General features: G+C 42.1%; 1 protein-coding gene across 7 annotated transcripts; it reads left to right on the top strand.

Moving 5' to 3' along the window:
• Window positions 1–837: 837 nt before the first annotated feature.
• On the top strand, window positions 838–25836 carry nedd4l (NEDD4 like E3 ubiquitin protein ligase). Of its 7 annotated transcripts, XM_088391287.1 has the most exons (32): window positions 838–1178; window positions 2737–2810; window positions 4772–4853; window positions 5979–6017; window positions 6264–6317; window positions 11768–11803; window positions 12403–12453; window positions 13528–13589; window positions 13679–13781; window positions 14102–14256; window positions 14346–14484; window positions 14643–14831; window positions 14919–14996; window positions 15992–16051; window positions 16510–16647; window positions 17210–17374; window positions 18337–18534; window positions 18708–18785; window positions 20669–20723; window positions 20916–20974; window positions 21215–21280; window positions 21744–21973; window positions 22518–22639; window positions 22716–22786; window positions 22861–22956; window positions 23213–23286; window positions 23366–23426; window positions 23514–23573; window positions 23654–23761; window positions 23967–24063; window positions 24233–24305; window positions 24419–25836. In XM_088391287.1, exons 1-32 carry the CDS (start codon window positions 1134–1136, stop codon window positions 24519–24521), a joined length of 3021 nt encoding a protein of 1006 aa, XP_088247413.1. In that variant the 5' UTR covers window positions 838–1133; the 3' UTR covers window positions 24522–25836. The 7 variants fall into 7 exon arrangements, with proteins under 7 accessions (XP_088247413.1, XP_088247414.1, XP_088247415.1 ...); XM_088391288.1 differs by lacking the exon at window positions 11768–11803; XM_088391290.1 differs by lacking the exons at window positions 838–1178; window positions 2737–2810; window positions 4772–4853 and adding an exon at window positions 5818–5882.
• Window positions 25837–26061: the final 225 nt, after the last annotated feature.

Raw genomic sequence — 26061 nt, 5'->3', positions numbered from 1 at the left:
TCCTTGGTGATATTGTTTTTAAATCATTAAAGTGCCATTTTTGCGCAGAACCACGATGTATATTAACATCGTGGTGACATATTGACACCTAGCGGTGAGACTGGGAATTGACAAAACAGCACGAAACGCCAGGGACACTCCCATTAATCAACATTTCATTACACTGTGTACTTTTCTTATGTACTTTGAAGTGAAAAAAAATGTTACGCTGTTTGGTGTTATTTATAAATAAGACCTTTACTTCGTTGCTTCTTTGAAAGAAAAAAATCGTGCAATTGTGAACTTGACTGAAGAAGCCTACTATACTACTCCAACGAACAACAATTAATAATAATAATAATAATAATAATAATAATAATAATAATAATAATAATAATAATAATAATAATAATAATAATAATAATTTTGCATGTATCATTGTTGTCACCTATGATGGTATCCGGGACTGAGAATGCCGGACCTGTACGTAAAGTTTCCCACGCCGACTTGAACTTTAGCCATTACGGGTATTAAATGCAGGCTCCCGTTGGCAAATATTGGCTAGGTGTTTTAAGCCCCGCCCCCGACCTGTCCACCTGGAGAACTACATACAATAGCAAACTTCTCGCCACGTATTAAAATCTAATACAATACGTGCACATAATGGGTATGATGTTATTTGTGGTCTTCAAGTTAGATAGATTGCGAGACAAAAAATGCAATATTACAGCTCCACACCCATCTACTACATTCTAACACGCCAGCTTGGGTGGGAAACACTAGGGCACCCCCGATTGGTCGAGACCCATAGCAGTCATGGTTACACGGCTGGTGATTGGCCGAGTCCCTTTAGAGTCAAGTGTCACAGCGTTTCGAGAGGAGAGGGGATATGAGCATTTGACAAAAGCGGTCTTGTCCCTGACAAGACATTTTTGGACTGTGTGAATATCTACAACGCCAGATCAGGTTGTGGGACCGCAGAGAGATCTTGCAAGCTATAAGTCTATTCTTCTCTCAAGAGCGCATTTAACCACCACGGCGCTACACGAGAAGCAGGGGAGCAAAAAAAGTGGGACTTAATTGTTCGAGGCTAGCTAGCTAGCTCTGCCTCGCCTCCTTCTTGAAACGGCGATTAGCGGGAACCGCCGGGCTATATGGCTACGAATTACGAGCCGATCTACGGGCTGTCAGAAGATGAGGTAAGCCTCGTCCGCTGTGCCGCTAGACGGCGAGACAGCCGCACGGATGCAGCTGATGCTAACGTTAGCTGCGTCGGTAAAGCTAAGCAGCCCTCACCCACATACATTCAATCAGCTGTCTTGTTTCCCTGAAACCCCTCCTCGCTTTTATTCCCCCTCTTCCGCGTCTATTGCACAGCATCTTTTTTGTTTGTTTGTTTATTTGTTTAAATTTGTTAAATTTACCAGCTTCTCTTCCAATCGGTAGTTTGACGTCCACAAGATGAGACCGTGTTGTTTACATGGAGTAGGTAGGATTACAACCATTTTGTAAATAAACACCGAGAAAATATAATAATGGGGTTGAAAATGTTCATATCAGACACAATTGGTGCTGTCATCGTTCATTAAACAATGTGAAAACTAAGAACTTATAAACACAGTGTCAGTGTCAAGACAAGGGACAAAATACAATCAGCATTTTCACTTAGTTGAAAAATCATCATCACATAGTATGTTTATGGAACTGGATTTTAAATGCTGACAGGACTCAGTTGTTAGTCATTTAACAAGCTCAGCATTGACCTTCTTCTGTCAGTCACTCTGAGAAAGGTGCAGGGTGTAGGCATGCCATTCATCCCACCTCATACTGAACTCTGCAAAGGCTTGGCTAGCCTTCACCACTGTGCCTTAACCACAACATTACAAATTGTGAATTGACGCCAGAGGCTATAAAATCGTGTTCCGTCACTTCAGTAATGCGACACCGGTTGCAAGTAACAGCTGTATCGATTGGCCTGGGTGTTTAGTTACAACTTTTGCTTTCTTACTGTGCCTAATGTGAACTGAACTGTCAAGCCATGATGCTATTATATATCTTCGATTATACACCCTAGAAATTTGTGGTTAACCATTGTAACAGCCTCATCCCCAGGCAACTATAACCAACGTTCACTGTGAGGAAACAAGTTTGACACCCCTGATTTAGAGGTTTCCTAAAGCCGATACCATCTGATCGTTCACTCATACAGTGCAACCAACAAAGAGCGGAACTTCCCCATAATAATTCAATTTGAAAAAAGAAGTCACTCTTCGTCTTATTTAGTGTGTGTGTGTGTGTGTGTGTGTGTGTGAGTGAGAGACAATGCCACCATTTAAGTGCAATTTAAAAAAAAAAGCGAACCTGTGATGATAAACAGGAACAGGAAATCACTTCACTGGTTTCTTTTATATCAAACAAATTGTTTAAGGTTCTTTACCTGACATGTTTCGTCGGTTTCTTCTGCCTTCATCAGAGTTTTGTTTGATATAAAAGAAACCAGTGAAGTGATTAAAACAAGGTAAAACAAGATGAACTTAGTACAATTAGGAACAGGAAATGTGTTGTAGGTTGCTCTGTATAGTAATATTTTAATTCCTTTGTTAGTCGACATTTGTAATCGAGACTATGCCAGTAGCACATTTTAATTCCATTTATAATCTCAACCATTAAACTATGTTATTGCATTTTGAATCGCCATTGGCACTCAAACGGGATAATTTTTTTTCCATAAACTTGATTGTCTTTTTCCTTCCGCAGCATGAAACCAGAGTGCTGCGTGTTAAGGTCATCGCCGGAATTGATCTGGCCAAGAAAGACATCATTGGAGCCAGGTGAGTTTCACTGACTGTTATTCATCAGAAATTGTTGCTCACTGGTGGATGCAGCATTTAATCACCCAAGCACTAAATTACAATTGGCAATTAGCCTATGCTTTGGCTGCTGTTTGAAAATCTGGATTTTTGCAAAAACATTACCTTCATACTGAATGGGTGGGCGGGCCACTCAAGAGAGACAATTGTTGCCATACAAACAATAAAAAGGAAAAAAACATGTCTTTACTGCCAGGCCAGCACGTAGTTGAACTGCCTCGTTCCTGGTGGTAAAAGATTTGTCAGGTGATAGGCCCATTTGCGTGAACTTTCACTATTTTTCCCAGTGTCAAAAGACCTTTAACTTCCATTTGAATAAATGATTACCCTTGTGGCTTTCTATTTATAACCAACCTCTGTCACAAAACCTTGTACTGTGGAACATCTCGTTTCGACCGCGATCTTCTCCCAGATGCTTCAATTATTGTCTTTCAAAAAAATATTGATTCTGGACAAAATAAAACCCTTTACACCATATTTGAAATGGCATTACAAACCGTTATATAACATGATAAACTATTCCTCATTGTCGCTGCATAAAAAAGCCAAAGAGAAAGTAAATTACTCTTTTGGTCCTGGAGTTACACAATAGTTTCCTTCTCTTTCATCAGACCAAGCAAATGATTCTAAGAGTTTCTGACTGCCAGCATATTGTCTTCCTTCCTGTCCTCAATTTAACCTTTCTGTTGATGTCACGTAATTTTGGTTCCACTGGTGTCTGCTTGTTTTGCATTGTAAAGTTATGACATTTGGCCGGTCCTCCATTTTCCTTTTTATGCCCCAGCACTGCAAAAACACTGCGATTAATTATTAATGCGCCACCCCACCACCAGTCAATGCTTAACCTGCTATATTGCGTAATGTGATAAATAGAAATGTATGAATATACAGTAGGTTATAATATAATCTTAATTTTTTTAAACACTGTTATCATGGGTCTTCCAACAAAATAAAGACAAAATGAGAGGTGGGAAAAAAAACCATGGGACTATTCTGACAAGTCCTTATATAAGATATTACATTACAGGTATCATTGTATGAATGATTATTTAGCGACCGTTTGAACGTGTCAGCCATGATGGTTGCTCTCCTCCCCCCTGTTGACGCAGCCCTTTGACTCGCCGCGTTCTTTGTTTTTGTTTTTTCAAGTGAAGAAAGAAGTCAAGTGAGAGTTGTCACTGAATTGACGTCACAGCGGTCCCAATTGTATCTGTTTAGTCAGACCATAAACACACAATTAAAAGCGGCGGGGTTCTCTCAGCCAATAACAATAATCAACAATCATTTCTTCAATACCAGCTGAATGTTCTCATGCCATCGTTTCTTTTTTTTTTTAATCACTACAGCTACTTATCTGGAAATTCTCTTCCCATTTTAAGTCCCGCGGCGCCATCAATAAGAAATTATAGGTCTTATCTTCCAATTTCCAAAGGCAAGCAGTTTTTATCTGGGGAGACTGCAGTTTGACAATTGTAAACAGAGACAGCTCTCAGGTTGTGACAAACTATTACAGAAGGAATTTTTCATTTTCTTTTGAGAAGTACGAAGGACAGGAGCAGAGGGCTCATTTAGACTGACCGAGAATTGTTAGAACGGAAATGCGGTTACCATGGTTAAGAGCAGAGTGCAGTGGTTGTTCTTGGTGACAATTTATCATGTGCAAAATGAATCCAATACTTTCATTGCAATTCAGCCTTGTTGTGTATGATCATTTTCTCATGGTAAATCATTTTATAGATCTTTATTATCTTTATTTTCTAAAACCACAATGCAATGACTTTCAATTTTTAGTCTAGGTTGCTCTGTTTTAGTTATGACTTGTGGAGGATTCAAAATCGGAATAAATCAAAATCTAAACAGCACCTTATGTTTTATTTTTATTTTTTTAATTTCTCAACTGAGCCTTTTTCTTTTGTCTGCAGTGACCCCTACGTCAAACTCTCCCTTTATGTCACGGACGAAACCCGAGAGCTCGCCTTGGTCCAGACAAAAACGATCAAAAAGGTAAGTAACGAGCTGCCATTGTGCCGCTTCTTCTTTTCCTCTCCCCGAGTTTGCGTGAGCTCTAATTTGCTTTGACTTTATCAGATTAGCCACGCCTGTTCTAATCACGTCCTCCCGCACAATTACTGTCCTGCTGCTTACATTAGTCCCCACTCGAGCTTCTCTTTCCTGCCCTCACCCTTCAGGAAATGTTTTGCTCACGCAGTCACAGCATTGAACGCTAATACCGCTTACTAACTCAAATAGTAACCGTTGCTTTTAATAGACACCATTCCCCATTTAGACCAACTTAAAACAAATAAATGCATCCTTCAAACAGACACTTCTCTTTCACCGCTGTCTGTGACGCACATGCTGGTAATCGAGGCTCATACATGACATGCAATGTGGCTAGTGTCATGGCTAACTAGTGTTAGCAACAGTGGGAAAGTTCGGGTACAAGTCACAGAAGATACTAGATGCAAATCTGCCTTTGAATGACAGCACTGCGATCATAAAGAAGCTTCTAAAATTGCCTGATTCCATTTCTTACATAAGGACTGTCATGTTTGGAAGCTAGCATTAGCGCACGCGGTTTACCTTTTGTTTGGTTATGCTAATATATTCTAGCGTTTACTATTGATTATGGAGGCATTGGTCAGTGAGCTTCTTTTTATGAACAGTAAATTTGTCAACTGTAGAATGCTAGCGTATCACCAGCCGACTCTACGCTAAGCTAGCAGGCAGCACCTCAGCTACACCCCCCCCATATGCTGCCAGTGGCCATGCTCGCTTTATAGGATATAAATAGCTGAATGCACTATGTGGAGCAGAAAAAAAGAAGCTTCCACTGTGGTCTTTTTAAGTGGGACACCTTTTCATGTCATCTTTTATTGCCGAGATAAAAGTTGTTATGAAATGCCCCGCCGCCCTAAAAGTAAACAAAGAATAATATAGTGCATATTCCTTTTTTGGGAGGGAGGAGTGTGGGGGTTGGGTTGCTGACTAGACTTAAAGCGTCATTGGCATTCTTGCGATAAATAAATCCAGGTATTGGTTTTTCTTCTCTTATTACTGTAGAATTCCTACCTCTTGTATTTTCCCCTCCAAACTACCATGCTAACATTTGTATACTTGTTGTTTTAGACACTCAATCCCAAATGGAATGAGGAATTCTACTTCAGGGTGAGCATCAATTTATGTTTTGTTTGTCTTATGTGTTGTTTTTGTTGTTACAACATATTTTATAAGCCATACCAGATTCTGCCACTGTCATCAAACTATCTGACTGTGGGGTGCTGTGTCATTGTCAATGTCCTATTTAGCTGAAAAATACGTAAAAGTTTACGGAACATAAATGAGCATTGACGTATTCTTGCAGTCGTACAGCAGACGAGATTGCTAACACGATTGCTTTTGGCGCCTATGTAGGTGTGTCCGCAGAATCACAGGCTCCTTTTTGAGGTGTTCGATGAAAACAGATTGGTGAGTGTTATCCCTCTTTCCTTCATCTAATTATCGTTTCAACAGCTTCTATTAGCAGTCTGTATATTTCATTTCACCCGCTGAACTCCTTAGGTCGTGTTGTGTTTTTTCTCTCCCCATTTTTTGCTTTTATAAATGATCTTTTGTTCCAGTCATGAGAATTTTTCCAGTGCTGTTTTTAAGGATGAATATCTTCCAAATGTAATGTGATGATAATAATTATGATGTTGCCCTCACCACATTCTCGCATAGCGCTTTGGAATTTGTTTTTCTCTTTTGCCACAGGGGTCATCATTCAGCAGTTTGAAATGAATCAATCTGCACCTTTGCATTATTCATTCTTCAAAATGCCTCAACATTTAATCCCAAAGTAATTTCATGCAAAAGAACCACTTTTTCAATTTTATAGTACTGTCGTGCAGTAACAACAAAACACAATAAATATTCAAGTTTGAAACAATCCTGACCTAAGACAAGGAGAATGGCTTTTCTATGGAAAGACTTTCTCCGAAGCAGGTGTTTTGCAGCGAGTTCTCTGTAACTTAAGCTCCTGGAAGGTCATTATGAAGATGTTTGGTAGAACCATTAGTGGATACTTCCCAGGATGCAATTTATGTCTGTGCCTGGATAAGCCCTTCGTACAAGGTCTTGCAGAGATTTTTTTTTTTTTTGGTGAGCTGAAATCCTCAGTGGTTTTTTGCACGTCATATAAATCACACGTATGTAATCCGTGCATCTATCAGCACTACGCGCTGTACGCCAAGAGGTATTGCTGGCACGTGGCCTTCCAAGAAAAGGGCAGCTCATATTTTCCCTAACGTGAGCGTTGTGTTGCAGTGGCAGCGGGATGACAGATGAAAGCGGAGCCTCAAGCATGTTTATCTCCTTATATGTCTGAAGAGGGCTTTTCCATTTCATGATGCATGCACGGACATTTCCACAATCACGATTGCACTTTATTTTGAAGCATCATCTTGTTTAGTCTACCCTTGGTTTTAAAAGTGGCTCAGTTTTGAGTAAATCCCTTTGATCATTGTTTTTTTCATATTCCCCAAACCACTTGACGCCTCCGATTTGATTTATTGGGGAAATCCTGGCACAACTTTATTTTCTTAGCCTGCAAGGCTCTCTTATTTTGTGGCTTTTTAAAAAAAAAATTATATTAGGTCTTGAACCCAAAATATTCAACATTCTATGAAATCTTATACAGTCCTACAAGAAGGTTGAAGATGTAACATTTGTCAATAAAAAAGTTTTTGCAGTATAAAAAAAGAAGAATAGATTCAGCAGTGCATTTTGTTTGAACCAGACTGGTTATGTCATCGTTGGAAAGTTTGGCTTCGTGCCATCGAACCGACCACACATTGGCATTTCTTTTATTCTCGTTCTTCTTAACATTTCTCGTGCACAAACATGTATTGACAGTGCCCAACACAGTGCACAGTGTCTCGAAATGCTTGACAGACTCTCCTTCTGTTTCAATGCCTCCGTCAGTATTTCCCATCTCCCAATGGTCTTCCTCCCACAAATAGGAACTTTTTTCTTTTTGCTTTTCCCCCCCTGTCAGCGTCTTGGTTGTCTCATTTCCTTTTTGTGACATGGTGACACACTGTGGGGTGAAGCACTGGCCAAAAGAGTCACGCTGAGTTTCATACACGGAGAGTCCGAAGTGTCAATTTACAAAGAGTTTTGTCCGTTCTCTGTCTGAGTGCCAGTAAAGCCCTTTCGATTTTTATCCCAAGGGAAAAGGAGCTTAAATTCCCAATTTCCTTTTCATGTTGTTGGTTATCAGGCGTCCAGATCAGATTTTAGCATTTTGGACTAAAATAGTATCAAAGATAGATTTTGTGACCGTGTGTAATTGTGGCACTTCCTGGGTTACCCTCTATCCAGCTGGCACTTGGGGGTAGCATTGCATCGTAATGGAACATATTGTCGAGGGGTGGAGGGGGTCACTTGTCGTCACGGGACTGACAGGCAACCCCGCTGTCACCCTGGAAACCAGAAGCGCTGGCCGCCCTTATCCAATCATGTCAGGAATGCTGGCTGTCACTAGGCTCGGGCTATTTCTGCTGTCTGTCGCTAGTGCCTGGTAGCGTTAAGAACCTGAGCCTTCTTGATTTTGTTTTTCTTTTATTTTCCATCATTCAAGTGCCGTGAGGTTTGCGGACTTTGTTTTTGTTGTGTGACGTTGTCCAACCACCCCCACCCACCCCTGTAGTAGTTACTAGTGGAATGAAAGTTGTGGAAGGGACTGGAGGGTGGGTGGGACCTAATGGGAGCGGGGCTGGAGTGAGAGGAAGAAAAACGGGGATCAGTCATCTGGCCAGCCAAAAGAACGACGTGTGCGACTCTTGGAGGACAGGACAACCGTACAGTCCTTTGGAGGGATCCGAGGCTGTCGGGCCGGACATACAAATGGCACGTCTGCGTCTGTATTTTGGCTCCAACCGCAGCAACACCGCCCCGGAGATCCTAGGAGAGGCAGAAGATCAACATGGAGATAATGACGTGGTCACGGCGCTTCACAATCAACCACCTATGGCAAGTCCTTCTCAGGAGGCCGGGGAGCAGCCAGTTCCTCCGCTGGCTTTTGGTTCGCGGCCGGAACCGCTGCTTCGACGCAGTTCTTCCATGTTCATACCCCAGCTCGCAGCCTATGCCGAGCCGCGGCCCACGAAAAGCTCCTCCATGCACATCTCTCTTCAGCGCTCTGATGGAGCCACTAATGGGGATTCCAGTGGCCACGCTGATGTCCCGCCACCCTGCTATACTCCTCCGGGACCTGCGCCGACCTACGCCGAAGCGTCGGGTCAAGCGGATGTTCCGCGACACCCACCTCCTCCATACTGCGCCACGGATTATTCAAACTCGCAAATATTTGTGACGGAGCCAAATTTTCCAAAGCGCAGGGTCTTCAGCATTGGTTCGAATGGTCCTAATGTGTACAGCAGAGGCCAGCAAGGTATCAGTGTAGGTGGCATTCGTATTCGGAGGAACTCAACCGATGGTTCCGACATACGGCATCTTAGAATTTTACCTTACGGTGGTTCTGGATGGACTGTGCAGCAGCAGTCCCCAGCTGCTAATAGCGGAACACAGCGACTTGTGTTTCAGCTCCAACAAAACCAAAATCAAGATCTGAACCAGTACGGGCAGCGGTCTGATTCACCCCAGGAGGAACACACCAACGTAGATTGTGGGAGGTCAACCAATGGCCGTATTTTCCGTTACCCCAGAATTCGACTGGAAAGAGGTTCATCTCCACTTTCGACGGATGATCCACCAGATAACGTTCCAGATAGCCAAACATCTGCTTCAGATAGTCAACCGGTTGAGGAGAATCTGAGAAAAGACACATCTAATGGTTGTACTTTTAAAATCGGCGGAGATCCTTCTTCAAGGCAGCCCCATCTCAAGATCTATTTCACCCCGGGTGGAGCTGGAGATCAGGATGTGATAGTTGGCAATGACTCATCAACAACAAGTAATCCCAAGGTAAACATTGTTGATCTGTTTACATGTTAGTGTTGAGTTGGACACAGTAGATGTTGGCTACTGAATATTTTTCAGCAAGGCTTTGGACTCCTTGAGAATCGCTTTGAGTTTTGTCATGTGTTGCACAAATCTCAGTGGCTGCGTTTATTATTTTTTGCTGAATACGAGAAGCAGCTGGTGTTTCGCTTTGTTTGACTTCCTTCAACTAAGATGAAGAAAGATCTGCGTGGTGCAGACAGACAGCGATGACAATCTGGGGGAGCGAGCACACATTTTTTTTACACTTGACAACCGCAAGCTCACTAATGAGTTGGAAATTTCACGCACATTGTCCAATTTAGCCATAGTTGGCAGCAATAACGAGAAAATGATTCATTTCTCAACAGGCTTATTTGATTTCAGACATTTAAACTTGCTGGTAACCTCGACCGAGACCGGTGTTCCTTGGTAGTTGCTATTTTTAGAGAGCCTCAAGTGTTCCTGCTGATTTGGAGGGTAGGCAAGCTCTGTCTTCTCTGGCTCTTCGCTAGAATGCGCCTGGATTTTGTTATCTGCTTTCATGATGATAGGATGTTGGATTGAAATGTTAAAAAGCTGTCAGTTGATGGTTATTTTGGTTCAGTTAGTATTGTCAAACAATCCACAATCTGTATTCTTGCCATTTGTAAACACTGCCAATTGATTTCTCTTCCAACAATCTTCAAATAGACAACAATGACATTTGGGGAAGCCCAAATCCCCAAATAGGCCATTTCAAAGACCCCGAAATCCCGTTTGTGTTTGCCAACTTGAGCATGCCCACCATGCCCTGCTGGGATGACACACTCTTTGGCATCCATTCACAAAGAACTCTGCTAACATTTCCTGGAACCTTGCCGTCACGGATCGCAACTAAGAAACCGTAGAGGTGTTGAGCAATTAAAAATGAGCTGAATCTTTCGCAATTAAGGGACAATGATTTTTTTGGGCGGCGCTATCTACAATTGCTTCCAACAATATTCTGCAACCAACCACATCAAGGAAATTGGACTCTATTCTGTTAGTGTTACCTACCTCTCGTTCCGAACAATCTATATGCTGACCCCCCATCCTCCTTGGTGTTGATCATTGGCGACACCCTCCCAACCCGTAGTGTAACCTGGCCCAGGGAGGCAGCTGCATGGCTCAACTGTGACCCTTTGATGACTCTGCAATTATAGCCCAGCACATACACATACCCGCAGCTTAAAATGCTCCCCTGCGTTAAAGGACACACAAAACAGCCGTGTCTCCCCTGGGTGTTGTTGTGCGGCCTGTTTATTGCCAAAACCAAACTGCCAGTTTAATGCGTTTGTTTTTTAACCGAGTGAGAGGATGACCGTGCGGAGGTAAATCCAGTGCTGAAAGCATGACTCAATATCTATATATTTTTTTAACAAAGGCTGCTTTTAAAAAAAAAAAAAAAAGTGTTCCATGAATTCCGAATTGACACGTGACACACTTCGCCTAGTTATGATGGGGTTGATGATTCATCACCGTTTTGGGAATTTGGCAGTCACTTAGTACAGATTTCCTGCTTGGTTTGGGAAATGAAAGCAGATAATGTGTCTTTTTTTTTTTTTCCACCGCTTAGAAAATGTTCAAATGTGTGTGTGAGTGAGATTTACTCATCTGGTATTGACATACTAACTGTACAATAATAACTGACAAGCGTGTGACTCACCTTTCACCATTGGATTCCAGGTCTGTTAAGAGTGTTATGCCACACTCGAGGATGATAAGGCCGAGTATGCCAGCAGCAATTCTCGGCAGGATGTGATTATCTGCCAGAATTGAATCTCACTGAATAGTCTCATTGGGAAGGTTCTAATGTTTGGTTTGAAACATTTTGGGACAAAATCTACAAGGTGGTTAAATGCCCCATAATGGATCAATCAAGTCTGCCGTCTAAATCAGTTATGTCCCGCACACAGGCCTCTTCCAAGAATGGGCTTTTCCACATCGGACAGGTAATCCTTGCCCCTCATTGAAGAGGGGGGGGCGACTGTTGTGCAGTGCAATCATTCGCTATCTTTCCTCCCCTCTTTTTTTTCTCCCCTTTTCTCAGTCTGCGTTAATTTCAGCAAAGGGATGGCCAAATCTACAGGTTTCTTTCTATTTAACTCGCAAGCCTTCATCCCTTGTTTTATTCCTGATGTTGTCATAGCAACAACCCTCCTTTTTTTTCTCTGTCTGGCTAATGTGGCTTGCCGGATGTTCTTCTCTGGGTTTATGGTGTTTCTGATACCAAAGGCCTACATAGACTGAGCCTTCTGTCTTGGACACGTAAAAACTGTGCTCCTTACCAGATATCAAAGTGCTGTCACATGATAAGACCCTGATAAAGATGGGATTGTATCAAATGCTCAATAAAAAAAAAAGGCCTGAGGTTATTTCTGGAGCTGACTTGAAATCAATACCTTTCTCTTGGTCAAATTGTTGCTGTATTTTTTTACGTCCTTGGCAATACTGCCACACCTCAGTGGTTTTCCCCACTCTTCCCCTGTTGGAATTGTCAGTCCCCAAAAAAGCTGCTACTGTCCCTGACCCTCTTTCTGTTCTTTTCTAGACCAGAGATGATTTCTTGGGACAAGTGGATGTTCCTCTTAGTCATTTGCCGGTGAGTTCCATGCGTGTATGTGTTTAGCTGTATTTACACTAAGTAGTTCAAATAACGGTGTGAATATTTATGCGTCAATGCAGTGTTGCAAAAAAGGTTGACCCATAACTACAAACCAATAACTTATTTTACTATAGTAAGATTCTTACTATAAGTGTAGCAGCCAAGGTCGGCTTGTTTAGAATGCTAATGCTAATATTAGGTAGTATTATGGCTAGTGCTAGTTTGTTGAACTTGGATATGCTAATTAAATTGAGGTCCTTAGACCTTTGTCAAATTCTCTGATGCTCCTTATCTTCAGTTCTGCTTTTGTTGAGCCCAGAATACTTCTGGTGTGAGGAAAGTGCTCACACAAGTAGCTTCTTGTTAGTGCTTTACTAGCCTACCAGCGCTCACTAGACAGGGAGAGGTCTAGAATGTAAACAATAAGGCAACTGTCCTCGATTTGGACTGCATGGAAAAAGCCACCTCTGTTAAATTTGCATAGCGTCAGTGGGAAAATGCAAACTTCAGTGATATAACTGGTTTGAAAACCAAAGACGCAATGGGTTTTAAAGTGTACACACGCACTTAAAGAGAACAGAGAATATTTCATATGGGCGTAGACCTGAATTGCAACTTGTTTATACAGCAGAGAGGTTGTAGACTAAATCAGCAGTTCCTCTGCAGCCAAGATGAAATTCATCAACTGTTAAGACTACAAAGTTGACCAAAGCCCTGTAAAGTGAATTTAAAGATTTGTTTCTAAATACATTAAACAGTACATGTCGGATGATAACTTCTGAAACGTCAACGGATGATCCACATAAGCCGACATACTCAATCATAAACCATGGGTGTTAATTTATGCGTCATCTTTTATTTTTTTTTTCTTTTGCTGTGGACTGAAAACAGTTTAGCAGACTGCTGAGAAAGACGAAGTCAGGTTTCTGTTTTTCCAATGTGTAACCAGAGAAGCATTGCACATCTCCACTCCAGTGTGACGCTCCGTAATCCGTCACCGTGACTCTCGATTTTGATGCCCAGCCAAAAAAAAACTAAAATAAATTAAAAAGCTTACTCTTTAATTTGTAGACGGAGGACCCTGCCATGGAACGCCCCTACACATTTAAGGACTTCCTGTTGCGGCCCAGGAGGTTAGTATCATCTGAATGAGACAACAAAAAGGGGGAAAAGGATATGATGTTATTTGTTTGCCTCATTCCTGTTTGTTGATATTTCTAAGTCACAAGTCTAGGGTGAAGGGTTACCTGCGTCTGAAGATGGCCTATCTGCCCAAACAAGGAGGACATGAAGAGGAAGCTGGCGAAATAAGGGAGGAAGCAGAGGTAAACATGCATCTTTGTTGTTGCTCTAGATTTTTTTATGACTTGACATTAGTCATCTTCACTCTTTGCCTGCCACCCACTTAGAAAGCTGTTCAAAATAAACCATTTTACTTGCTGACTTAAGACACGTAGGTGGAATCACAGTGCATTTCACATAGTGCTTAACAAGTTTATTAGACCACCTGTTATTGAAGAGCCCATCCAGCATCATAACGCTAGTAGCTTTAGCAACATTTGAGATTGCAGACATAGTCATCCGCTTAAATGAGCTTCAAATATCCAATTGATGTCCATTCTGCTGAATGACTATTTGATTTCAGGGGTGGGATGAGTCTGCGGATTCGGGTTCGCAGCGACCCCAGCAGCTGCTGCCGCCATTGCCTCCAGGCTGGGAAGAGAAAGTGGACAACCTGGGACGCACTTACTATGTCAACCACAACAATCGTTCCACGCAGTGGAAACGGCCTTCCAACATGTACTACTCCTCTTCTTCGTCATGTATGCAGAATATTCAATAGCATAATTTTTTTAATGTTTTTGCAATCCTTTTTTTGTCCTATCAAGGGACGTCATTTCAGAAACTGAGAGCGACAATCGACAGCGTCAGATCCACCAGGAGGCGCATCGCGTCTTCCGTTCAAGACGCCACATCAGCGAGGACCTGGAGCATGAGCACGTCGAACCGCGGGATGTTATTGACAATGTGAGTAATGAACACACAAGGGGACACATTAACAACAAAAATGAGTATTGAAGTTCTGAATTTTGAGAAATCGCACCAAAAATTTAAATAGGGAAAAAACCCGAATTTAAATCAGTGTTATTATTCTGTCATGGTTGAATTGCCTACTGTGTGTGTAGTCCTGGGAGCTAATCACAGAGGAAGACCCAAATGACAGCCTGGCCCAGTCCCATCCTGGCACATCCTCCATGTTGACCCCACAGCCCCCGCCAACGCCCGTCTCCCAGGAGTTCTCTGACGATTTGAGCCTGAGGCTCTCGTTCACCCCCGACACCAATGGCGAAGTGCCTGGGCCTAGCTCTGTTCTGGTGAGAAAGCCAATGAGTTTACGTTACAGTATTTTAAGTGGGCACCTACAAAATTGAGATTTTCAAAAGTCTGCTTCCTCTCGACAGACCCAGTTGTCAAACCGACTGCGCTCTTCCAGTATGACGGATGGCGTTAGCGATCAGGCCCAACCTCCTCCTCTTGCGGTAAATATTTCCCAACACTCTCATTTCCCTCCGTCCGTCCCGTTGCCTCTCTTGTGCTACTTCCTCCCTTTCTGTTTTGTGACTCTTTGGCACTTTCATCATCCTCCAAAGGCTTTTTTTAGGGTTCACATCTCCATTGTTGGTGCTGTGGGTTTACAATGCGTTATTGCCACCTTTCCACCACGCCGGACAGGTGTTGTTGCTAACGCTTCACTTTTCCCTCTCCTTGTAGCATTCCTTCCTTTCCTCTTGCCTCAATAGGATTACCGCATTACGTCTTTCCTGTACTTATAGGACTACCTAAAAGGAAACATTTAATCTTCAGCACTATGACCGTTCTTGTTAGAAACCCTTCCACGATTTAAGATGTCGTCATTCACAGCCTCCAAGTCCGACTGCCACATGATTCTTGAGGCTGTCACGCGGATGAGTCACAGAGCTCTTGAACAAAGGAATAGTACCAGTGCTGATGTCAGCAGCAATGACTCGCTATTAGTGGGTGGTGTAATCAGGCAGGCATTTGCTATCTTCGACCAGTAACCAACCGGTTACCGTCACTGCAATCTTGCAGAATGCAGTATTTTTTTTTGCAAAAAACGAAAAAGTACAACGCAGACATATTGCTAATATTGCTTTAAAATCCCCCTTCAATTTTTGTCAAGTCATGACAGTGCTTCATCATAATACAGATTTTTTAAAAATGTTTTACCTGCGCTTTCACTTGCATAAATTGTAATATACTTAAAAATAATAACTCACCTTACCCTGCCTTTGCATAACCCAATCAACCAATCACAACTTCACAATCAGTATACAAGATTCTCTCAATTGATTTTTTTCTCTCCCCTCCTCACCCCAAAAAAAATCACAGCTCCCTTTCCCAATCACAATCACTTCCTACCAGCACCCTTTTGTCCTTTCAGTGTCTCTTCAATATACTGCCCCACCTTAATTTTATGAATGCCCCCTCCTGACAATACTATTGTCTGCCACAGCAGCGTTCCCATTCCAGAAGAAGCAGAGCTCAAACAGTCTCAGGTGGTGAGGATACCACGGTAATGTCTCAGTTTATGTACAATACAAACTATCTCCACCACTTGTTGAAAACATTAATAAAATGAAATTCACTAAAATATACACAAAAAGGAAGCCATGCTAAAAGTGTTTCATTGCGACAAAATAGTCTCTTTGGTCTGTCACTTTATTTGTGCGTCTATCCATCGATTTCATAATTTTATTAATGTGAGGGTTTGTTTTATTGAGTTTTTTTTTTTTTTTTTTTTTTTTAAACCACAGTTTAAAGATCATTATGTTGTTGCTAGCTAAAGCCCGCAATAGTCAGGAGAAAAATCTATGTATGATACATGAAAATGTTCATGTAACTTTCCAAGGGTTGCACCTTCCATGCCTCTGAATTGCTCTTGGAACATCTTACATTTCCCTCTTGGAGACCCACTTCCGATCTTCTCTGACTCGTTTATTTTTGCTCTCTCTCCACGCCGGGCGGGGCCAGTCTCCCACAGCGACCGGGTTCAACCTGACCACCCCGGGCCTGCCCCCTGGATGGGAGGAGCGGAAGGATGCCAAGGGGAGAACTTATTACGTCAACCATAACAACCGCACCACTACCTGGACTAGGCCCATTGTGCAGGTACAGCAGGTCAAGAAGGCGGGAGCTGAACGTAGGGCAACATCGCTTATCCTCTTTTCGTCCCCTTCTTCTCAGCCATGTGTATGGCCTCTTGTCTTTTTGTCGTGCCCACCTCCGGCTCTTCCTTCCCTTGTCTAGTGTTTTCTGACTTTCCGGATCGGAGCCACGTCTTCTCTTTCCCGTACTTCGATCCACCACCGTGTTTTTCTAATGTCTCTTTTTATCCTGGTGGTTCTGTCAGTGCATCTCTTGACTGTTCGTTGTCTTCTTCCCATCTGTCTCCATCATTGATCATGAGCATTCTATTGCGGAAAAGTAAGTGTAAAATTTCACAGCGATGTGGAGTGCAGATTGCACCCCTTCTGTTACCCTTGAAATGCCAGGCCGACTTTATCCTCCCATTCTCTGTCGGTGCCGAACTGCGGCAAAATGCGGGGGCTATTGTTGTTTGTTATTCCAGATGCGCTTCATGGTTTTTGCAGCACTCTACTTTTAAAGGCGGAAAACGGCACGTTATATTTCCAACCCGTCTTAACCTCAAAAGTGCTTTTCTCCCCGGCAGCTGACTGAAGATGGACCCAGCGCCTCATCGTCGGGAGCAAGCGCCGCCCTGACACCTGCCCCCTCCCCCTCCTCTAATGCCTCCAACAACCACCTCCATGAGCCCCAGGTCCGACGACCTCGTAGCCTCAGTTCCCCTACCGTCACCCTCTCTACCCCCTTGGAGGTGAGATGTAGTCACCCGTCCCAGTCCATTGCAACTCCATTGGAACAGGGGTGGGGAACCTACAGCCTGTGGGCTATATGCGGTCTGATATCTAAAAGAGGAACCCTTTAAATCCTCACTCATACTAAGTAATAACAATCAATTATTTAATTATACAGAGGAATTTTCAAAAAGCATAAAAAATAAGGTTCTCCACCCCTTGTTCAAAATAACTCCTCAACTGGCTTCTTGGTGATTCTGTTTTGTTTTGTGGACCCCGCTGAACTAGATGATAACTTTCCTCACACTAGTCCTCACTTCCACTTTTGTGAACTAATAATCTTTGCTCTGGAGCATACAAGGACAGCATTTATTTATTTTCTGCACTCCGAGACTGCACGAAATCGCTGCTTCTATTTAAACTCGTGTAACAGAAATGTGGCCAATTAAGCTGGGAGAAGTGTGCGGCGTGCGATCTTCTTGCTCGCTGGCAAACTATCAAGAGAGCTGACCTGCTGAAGATTTAATTAAGTTGTGTGGAGGTGTGAGCGATAAGACGCCGTCAAAGCCAGAGTGACAAAAACACAATTAGATCCAGATTAAACTGTTAATTAACATGTTTTGTCGTGCTGAAAGTTTAGATCGGCACTTAATGAGTGATTTCTTTGTGACAATGGAACACTTATTAGCCTTTGTATGGTTGATGTGCTTTAAAAAGCTTGGAAGAGTACAGGAAGGTAACTGCAAAATCAGTATGACTTAGCACTGTCTTGATTAAAAGTGACAGGAAGCTAAATGTAGAGAATCATCGGTAGGCTATTAGCATTGGTAATTTTTCTGAACTCTCAATGTCTTTGGCTCAATGTTATTTAAAACGTAGATGCGCAAAAAAAAAAAGTTGATTCATATGTATAGTAGGTTGAAGGTTTATTCATCTTGGACATTTAAGACTGATGTTGCTTCTCTGTAATTTTTTTATCCAGGGGGCCAACAACATCCAAGCGCGGCGGGCAGTCAAAGACACCTTCTCCAACCCTCAGTCCCCGCAGCCGTCGCCCTACAGCTCGCCCAAGTCTCAGCACAAGGCCCAGCAGAGCTTCTTGCCGCCGGGCTGGGAGATGAGGATAGCCCCCAACGGACGGCCGTTCTTCATCGACCACAACAGCAGAACTACCACCTGGGTGGGTAACGCTGCGCTTCTCTTCATCATCATGCCTCTTCTCTCACATTCATTTAATGAGATGGTTTAAATAGAAATATATACATATATAAGTTAAGGAAAATCAGTTCAGAAAATGGATGGAAATATTTTCCACTCATTCCCTACTCTCATCACTTTTACACCAAAAATTAGGAGGACCCCAGGTTAAAGTATCCAGTCCATATGAGGAATAAAAACTCCATGGAACCTGGTGAACTTGGACCACTTCCTGTAAGTATATTTTGCTGCTAGATTATGAATCTCTTTAGAAATATTATTTTTAAAAATGCAATTGCTTAATTGATTATCAAATAATAATTACATAATTGACTGCCGCCAAGTCATGAAACTACAGTATGTATAATACAAATTAATAATCGGTCGACAAAAAAAAAAAAAGCCACAAATTATTTTATTAGATCAAGGCATACCTATGAAATTGTAACTTGTAAAACACAATATATGTACACTGCAGATACTGTAGTTGTATGTCTTGGTGCTGGCTGACCAATGTCTGTATCCGACTCGCTTAAACCCGGATTTTTTTTTTCCGTCTGTGTGAACGCTTCAGTGTGCATTTGATGAGCTATAATTTGCGACACCTTCACATCTTGCTTCATCTTTTCAATCACCACAAAAAACACCACCGCTATGTCACACTATGGTCTGTGTCCTGCTTCTGTCCTACCGCTTCCCTGCTTATCAAACGTATAGAAACTGCATCTTATTCGAGGAAGGATATGGATGGAATTAAAATGCCCTGTCAGCCTTGGAGAAATTGTATTTGTGGATAAACATAACATCTGGTAACAGCACATAATGGACTAATCATTAACACAATATCTCTGCTAATGTTGTGTTATGGCTTCACAAAAAAACCCAAAGCTAATTATGTACGTAGATGCTTACAGAGTTTTAGTATTGCATAAATGGATTTTGTTTTTTCCGACTGTTTGACTTTTAGCTTTTGAAGTTTCAGCGTTTAATGTCACGAGAAGGTGCTGTCTCACCATCGGGGCTGTGCAAGGCATTTCCTTTTTAGTGCTGTGAGAAAAGAGGCACGCCTGGCTGTGTGGTCTGTAAATGGGATTGTTTTGACAAGAGAGCAAGCATTACTGTACTGTAGTGCCATGGTTGGCTTACGCATGCTTCTGTATGTTCTCTTATTTCTCTCTTCTGTTCTGGTGGATCTAATAATGTCCACTACTTCCTCCGCACCCCCCCGGGGCCGTGTGCATTTGGCAGCACCTACCAGAGGAGGTTGGTCGGCTTCCTCCCTCTGCCTGCCTTCCTACCTGTCTGGTCTGCCACGCCGTGGTCACGTCATGCCTGCAGACAGCACCTCGCTTTCTTTTTCTGTTTTCATCGCCTCTCTCGTTACCAGCATGAATGGATTATGCCTCTTCCTAATTTTTCATCTCCGTCGCCAGCTTTCTTTCTCCGCACGGGCCTCTGCACTAGCACCCCTCCCTCTTGACTCTCCCCCAGGGGCCTCTAAGATTACGCCATGTCTGTGTAACTGTATCACAGAGGGACAACAGAGCAAGCACCCTGCGCAGTTTTTAGCAAGGATGATGGTCGTACGGTAGATGTCCAAATTGGCCCACTCGCACAAAAACAAAATAGCATCAGGATTATTTGTGGAATAATTCTTTACAGTGAAAAAAAATTGTACCGGCAATGTTACACTTGGCCCTTTTAAGCCCCCCTCCATATGGTCCCTATCCTCTTTATCTCCTTACTTGAACTGCCTGACTTCCGGTTCCGCTGTGTGTGGCCTGTGACTCTTAAGCGATGGCTCTCCGGGAATGGAGCGGAAGCTCGCGGTGATAATCGTGGTGATGAGCCTTCTGTGTCATGTGTGGTGGTGGTGGTATCAGTCATGCAGTTGCAGTCCTGACTCAAATAGATAATTAAAAAAAAAACGTTTTTTTAAGGGCGGTTGATTGAGCTTTGCTATTTAAGTTTTCTTTTGAGGAGGGCGACAAGTTCAATCAAGCCTGAGATAAAGATTTGAATGACTATTTGAGCACGGCCTGTTTTTTTTTTTTTTTATGGTGATTTGGGGTTTTTTTCTCACTCCACTCATCCTCCATTTTTTTCCATCTTTGTAGCCTGGTTGGGAAGAGCGAGTTCACACAGATGGACGCACCTTCTACATTGACCACAGTAAGATTCTTCTTTTTTATCCCTTCAAGAGCCATATGGTGCCTACTAATCTCCTAATGTATTTATGTCAAACACTCTTCAGTTATAAAAAGAAGGAAAAAGGGAAACATGTCAAACCATAAAACAATTAACTCCACAGGCAAATATATAAAAAAAAAAGCCATTTCCAATGTTTGTTTTTGTCTCATCTAGATACAAAGAACACACAATGGGAGGATCCTCGCCTTCAGAGTCCCGCTATCACCGGACCTGTAAGTAGATTGCAGTTTTCCACTTGGTGCTTGTGTCCCATGCTTTGGAAAAGACACACTCCTCTGTCAACACTGTGACTCCTCTGTCACTTAGCATGCCAACACCTTAGGGTCAATTCTGTGCAGCACAACGTTCCACCATACAATTCTTGCTGCTTCCATTAGCAAACATCAGCAAAGCTGCTAGTTTATGAGCTTGCTGGTGGGTTTTTAAAATTGCTTGTCTTGTCTCCTGTGCAGGCTGTTCCTTATTCCCGAGAGTTCAAGCAAAAGTATGACTACTTTCGAAAGAAGCTAAAGAAACCGGTAAGATGTGTGATGATGTCATGATATGAAAACCCCCCAAAGTTTCCATAAAGACACTTGATTGCAGATGCGTTGGAGCTCATTGAACATTAATGACAGGGATGTTTCTATTTTTTTTTTCTCAATCAACACTTGAAGTAATTGCATGTTATTTTCTCCTGCTGGGGGTCTTAATCTTGAGACTTAATTATTGCTAGCTGAGCGGCTGGCTGCCAGAGAACGTTAAAGGTCAGTAATGTGAGTCATAAAATGGTGGAACTGACCGAAGGAAAAATAGTTTCATATCCACTGATGCTGGTTGACTTCCAAGTTGAAACAATTTTTTTTTTTTTACTTTGTAGAAATTGTCAAGATGTTTGAAAAAATTGTAAAAAATAAAATAAAATAAATAAATTATCAGTAACATTATTTTAACATATCAACCAATCAGTTTTGACAGACTTTTCAATCTATGCAATTCCAGGCTGACATCCCCAACCGGTTTGAGATGAAGCTCCATCGCAACAACATCTTTGAAGAGTCGTACCGTCGCATCATGTCGCTCAAAAAGCCCGACGTCCTGAAAGCTCGTCTGTGGATTGAGTTTGAATTGGAGAAGGGCCTGGACTACGGAGGCGTGGCCCGAGAGTGGTTCTTCCTCCTTTCCAAGGAGATGTTCAACCCCTACTATGGCCTCTTTGAATACTCCGCCACGTAAGTCTAACAAACATTTCCACCGCCGAAGTGTTGTTTCCCACTGGGACTTCTAAAACGTGCTTTCACTTTGACTTAGTCTTCCTCTCATTCAAAAGTCCATCCTGATGCAAACTGCTGATTGAAAACAAGGAAATATAACGAACGGTCCCCCTGATTGCCTGTTTTTGTTGGTCACGGCAATTACCTCACATTTTTCTCTTTGCAATGTAGAGCAAAGGTAGAACAAACAAAAGTAACCTCGTGATCAAGCCCTTGAAAACACAATAAAGCCTATACGTCTTTAGTCTAAAATTAGTAGGAAAGAAAAATATGCCTAAGATGTTCCCTAGCAACTGCAGGTGCTCTTGTGCGCTTCGGTCTGGTTTTCATAAGAATGTGAAAACACGCTATTCATTTCTCTCTTGTCACTGCGAAGTTTTGCAAACTAAAGTGACAACAAATGTTTAAAAAAAAGTCTTACCCAAATTGAAGGATTTATTTATTTATTTTTTTACAAAAATGTCCTCGAAAGGCATTAATTGTTGGTGTGCTGTATTTCCAGAGACAACTATACCCTCCAGATCAACCCCAACTCCGGCCTGTGCAATGAAGACCACCTTTCCTATTTCAAGTTCATCGGACGCGTGGCGGGAATGGCCGTGTTTCATGGGAAGCTACTAGATGGTGAGCGTCTGGATCCTTGCTGACAGCCCATCTCAGTTTCTGATATTCACACACAACTCGCTTGTGCCCCCTGCAGGCTTCTTTATACGACCGTTCTACAAGATGATGCTTGGGAAACAGATTTCCCTGAAGGACATGGAGTCTGTGGTGAGCCATTGCAGTCCTGAGACCCTCGAGTCTGATCCGAAAATGGGTTTTCAGTGTTTTTATTTTCTATGTAGGACAGCGAATATTACAACTCTCTCAAGTGGATCCTGGAGAATGATCCCACGGAACTGGACCTGCGGTTTTGCATTGACGAGGACAACTTTGGACAGGTATGGGATGCGGCATTAAAAAAAAGTTCCATCAAATCAGGAGTCTCAAAATAGTCGCAAGTTCCTATTTCTAAAATTTTAAATTGTTGGCCATTTTGGTTCATAGCGGACATTATAGGCAAATTCTGAAGCAAGGAAATTGGATTTAATGAGCCTCCAATCGGAAGCAGGAATAATTGACAGATTTGCAACTGTCTTATGTGTCAAGAAAGATTAAAAGGCACATTCATCTTTATTTTTATTCTTTCCCCCACAGACGTACCAGGTGGACCTCAAGCCCAGCGGCTCAGACATGGTGGTCACCAATGACAATAAGAAGGAATACATCGAGTGAGATCTTTAATGTTCTAACAATTCATGTGTAAAAACAATGCACAGGTTCATCTTGACATATTTTGTCTCTTGACAGTCTGGTCATCCAGTGGAGGTTTGTCAATCGAGTGCAGAAGCAGATGAATGCCTTCCTGGAGGTATTTGTGCACTGCTGTCTAGTTGCCACCGGGGGGCAGTGTAACCCCAAAGTGTTGTTCATCACACTGATGGTTATTTATTTTCAGGGCTTCACCGAGCTCATCCAAATTGATCTGATAAAGATCTTTGATGAAAATGAACTGGAGGTTTGCATTATTTATTTTAAATAACTCAAATCTGCTTTCATTTGAAGGCAAAAACTGATTGCCTTGCTGTGTTTGTGCAGCTGCTTATGTGCGGCCTGGGCGACGTCGACGTCAACGACTGGCGGCAGCACACGGTATACAAGAATGGCTACTGTCCCAACCACCCGGTCATCCAGTGGTTCTGGAAGGTCAGTCTGCTGCAGTTTTGTTTTGCGACACTAACACGTGATCTCTCTTGCGGCGTCACTTTTGAAGATCAAAGTCTGTTTGGAAGAACAGACTTGTTTGCACTGATGAAAGTCTCAATCCGTTCCCGCTTATCATCGGACTTGATTTGAGGCTTGAACATGAACATAGCAAATAGCCAAAACGTTATCTTTAAATGTCTTTCAGGTTGTCCTGTTAATGGATGCCGAAAAGAGGATCCGACTTCTCCAGTTTGTTACGGGAACTTCGCGCGTGCCAATGAATGGCTTTGCGGAACTTTATGGTGCTCTTTTCTTCCTTTTCTGTCTTTATCGATGAACAGCAACCATACACAAAACAACAAACATATTACACATTGTTTTAAAATCAGTGTATGATGTTTTAAATGTCAAAATTGCGAGGGAAATAAACCTTCAGCTGACTCAATGTCTTTTTTTTCCCTTTTTTCTCAGGTTCTAACGGTCCTCAGCTTTTCACGATTGAGCAGTGGGGAACCCCGGATAAGCTGCCCAGAGCCCACACGTGGTATGTCAGTCACACATTAACATTTTAATTAATGATAAAATGATGATAGTTCACTCATTTTCCATGTTTGTTAAAGCACATTAAATATTTTGAACCAAACATTCTTTTGCCAGTTTCAACCGTTTGGACCTTCCGACTTATGACTCATTTGAGGACCTACGGGAGAAGCTGCTCATGGCCGTGGAAAATGCGCAGGGTTTTGAGGGAGTTGACTAAACGGGGTGCCTACTTGAGGGAAAACAGCATCCAAAACAACCTCCGATTCATCGGAATTGACGAACGGGAAGTACAACAAAAAAAGCGTCCAAACCGGCTGTCGTAGAATGCGGTTAGCCAACGCCGGATTGTTAGCCATACCCGACTGTACAGCGAGTCGACATGCCTACTACGTCTTTCAAAGGGGGAGGGGCTACGTTAGGGCGCAGCCCCTTGACCCCCTGCAGGGAAGGGAGAGTATTTAATCCCCTGGCATGAGCATGAAAAACCAACCCTGTGGAAGCACTACGACTACTAACTACTAGCACTAACATTTCATTTCATTAGTCTTGCTAGCGCAGCAGCCAAGGCCTTAACACGGCTGACTTTAGCAACCCAACTAGCCAATCTCACGTCACACACTTTGCCACGCCTCCCTCTCCTATGTTGCAACAGGAACCTTTTTGTCAACTTAGGGCGAGTGTTTTTTTTTTTTTTTTAAGTTTTTTTTAAATCCTTGGTATGATTCCTTCAGGAAATATGACGTCTTTGTACCGATGTTTACTACTTTGACAATTCTCAAATATCTCACAAAGTGAAGTGCAAATGAAAACAAAACCACCATTTTGTTATGCTGATTAATGGCAAAGATCTTCAAAAATCGATGTTTTTTTTTTTTATAATTGTTATTATCGCTACTCTGAATATCATCATCGTGCGCCGAAATGTGGCATGAAAAACGACTTGTTGACTCGTGATTCGGAAATGTGGGCCGAGTTTCTGTAAGACTATCATGAATAGTCCTAGCTTGTTCATAATGCTGTAAATTGTTCTTTTTTTTGACAATATATAAATGTATGTATGTATTACATTTAGTATTACCGATCAACACTAAAAATGAAGTGTGTGACCGTGTGAGAAAGAAAAGCTGTGATTTAAAAACTCTTGAATATTATAAAGCAGCACGTTTCATACTAAAAATGTCAAATGAATAGAACTTTTGCTAACACCATGGAACCTAAAGGGCACTTTATACAACACTGAGGTCACCTGTGTCGTCAACTTTTGAATGTGATTCTATCATATGCAGCGCTTAATCGGTGCAATAGAACACAGGCTAATGTGGTTAAGCTGCTAAAGCAACCACATTTCGGAAAAAAAAATATTTAAAAATAAAAAAAATTCTTTATTTCCCCTTTCTTCCGTTGCCTCCACCCTCCTATGTACTTATAAATATATATATAAAATTTTGTAAAAGATGACACTGCTCACTGCTCTCAGCTCTTTGTGGTTCATTTAACTTCAGCCCAATTAAAATAAAACTTCTTTCAACTCATCTCTTGTCTTCTTCTCACTAGCAGTGGCTTGTTCAGAAAAGTGTTATTATACACAAAATGATTAATTGTACTGAGTGCATCATAATGCTTAAAAAAATTAAGCCAAAATTAAGAATTTGTTTCAATATTTTGTTTGAGAGTGAAACTTGTTTTAATACACAACTGAGAAAGGGAAATATTTCAAGCCTTTATTTGATTATGGCAAAAAGACGGTATCCACATAC

This window comes from Syngnathus floridae, chromosome 12 (genome assembly GCF_059516105.1).
Source record: "Syngnathus floridae isolate MCC-2025c chromosome 12, RoL_Sflo_1.0, whole genome shotgun sequence".
Classification (NCBI taxonomy): Eukaryota; Metazoa; Chordata; class Actinopteri; order Syngnathiformes; family Syngnathidae; genus Syngnathus; species Syngnathus floridae.
The sequence above is the reverse complement of the archived record's forward strand: the minus strand, read 5'-3'. Positions and strand labels throughout refer to the sequence as shown.

Excerpts from the sequence above, each read along its gene's own strand:
- nedd4l (XM_088391284.1), top strand. The coding sequence starts at position 8,553 with ATGAAAGTTGTGGAAGGGACTGGAGGGTGGGTGGGACCTAATGGGAGC. Across the intron at positions 22,787-22,860 it reads TGAAGGACATGGAGTCTGTG|GACAGCGAATATTACAACTC; the intron begins GTGAGCCATTGC and ends TTTTCTATGTAG. Across the intron at positions 23,762-23,966 it reads TCATCCAGTGGTTCTGGAAG|GTTGTCCTGTTAATGGATGC; the intron begins GTCAGTCTGCTG and ends AATGTCTTTCAG.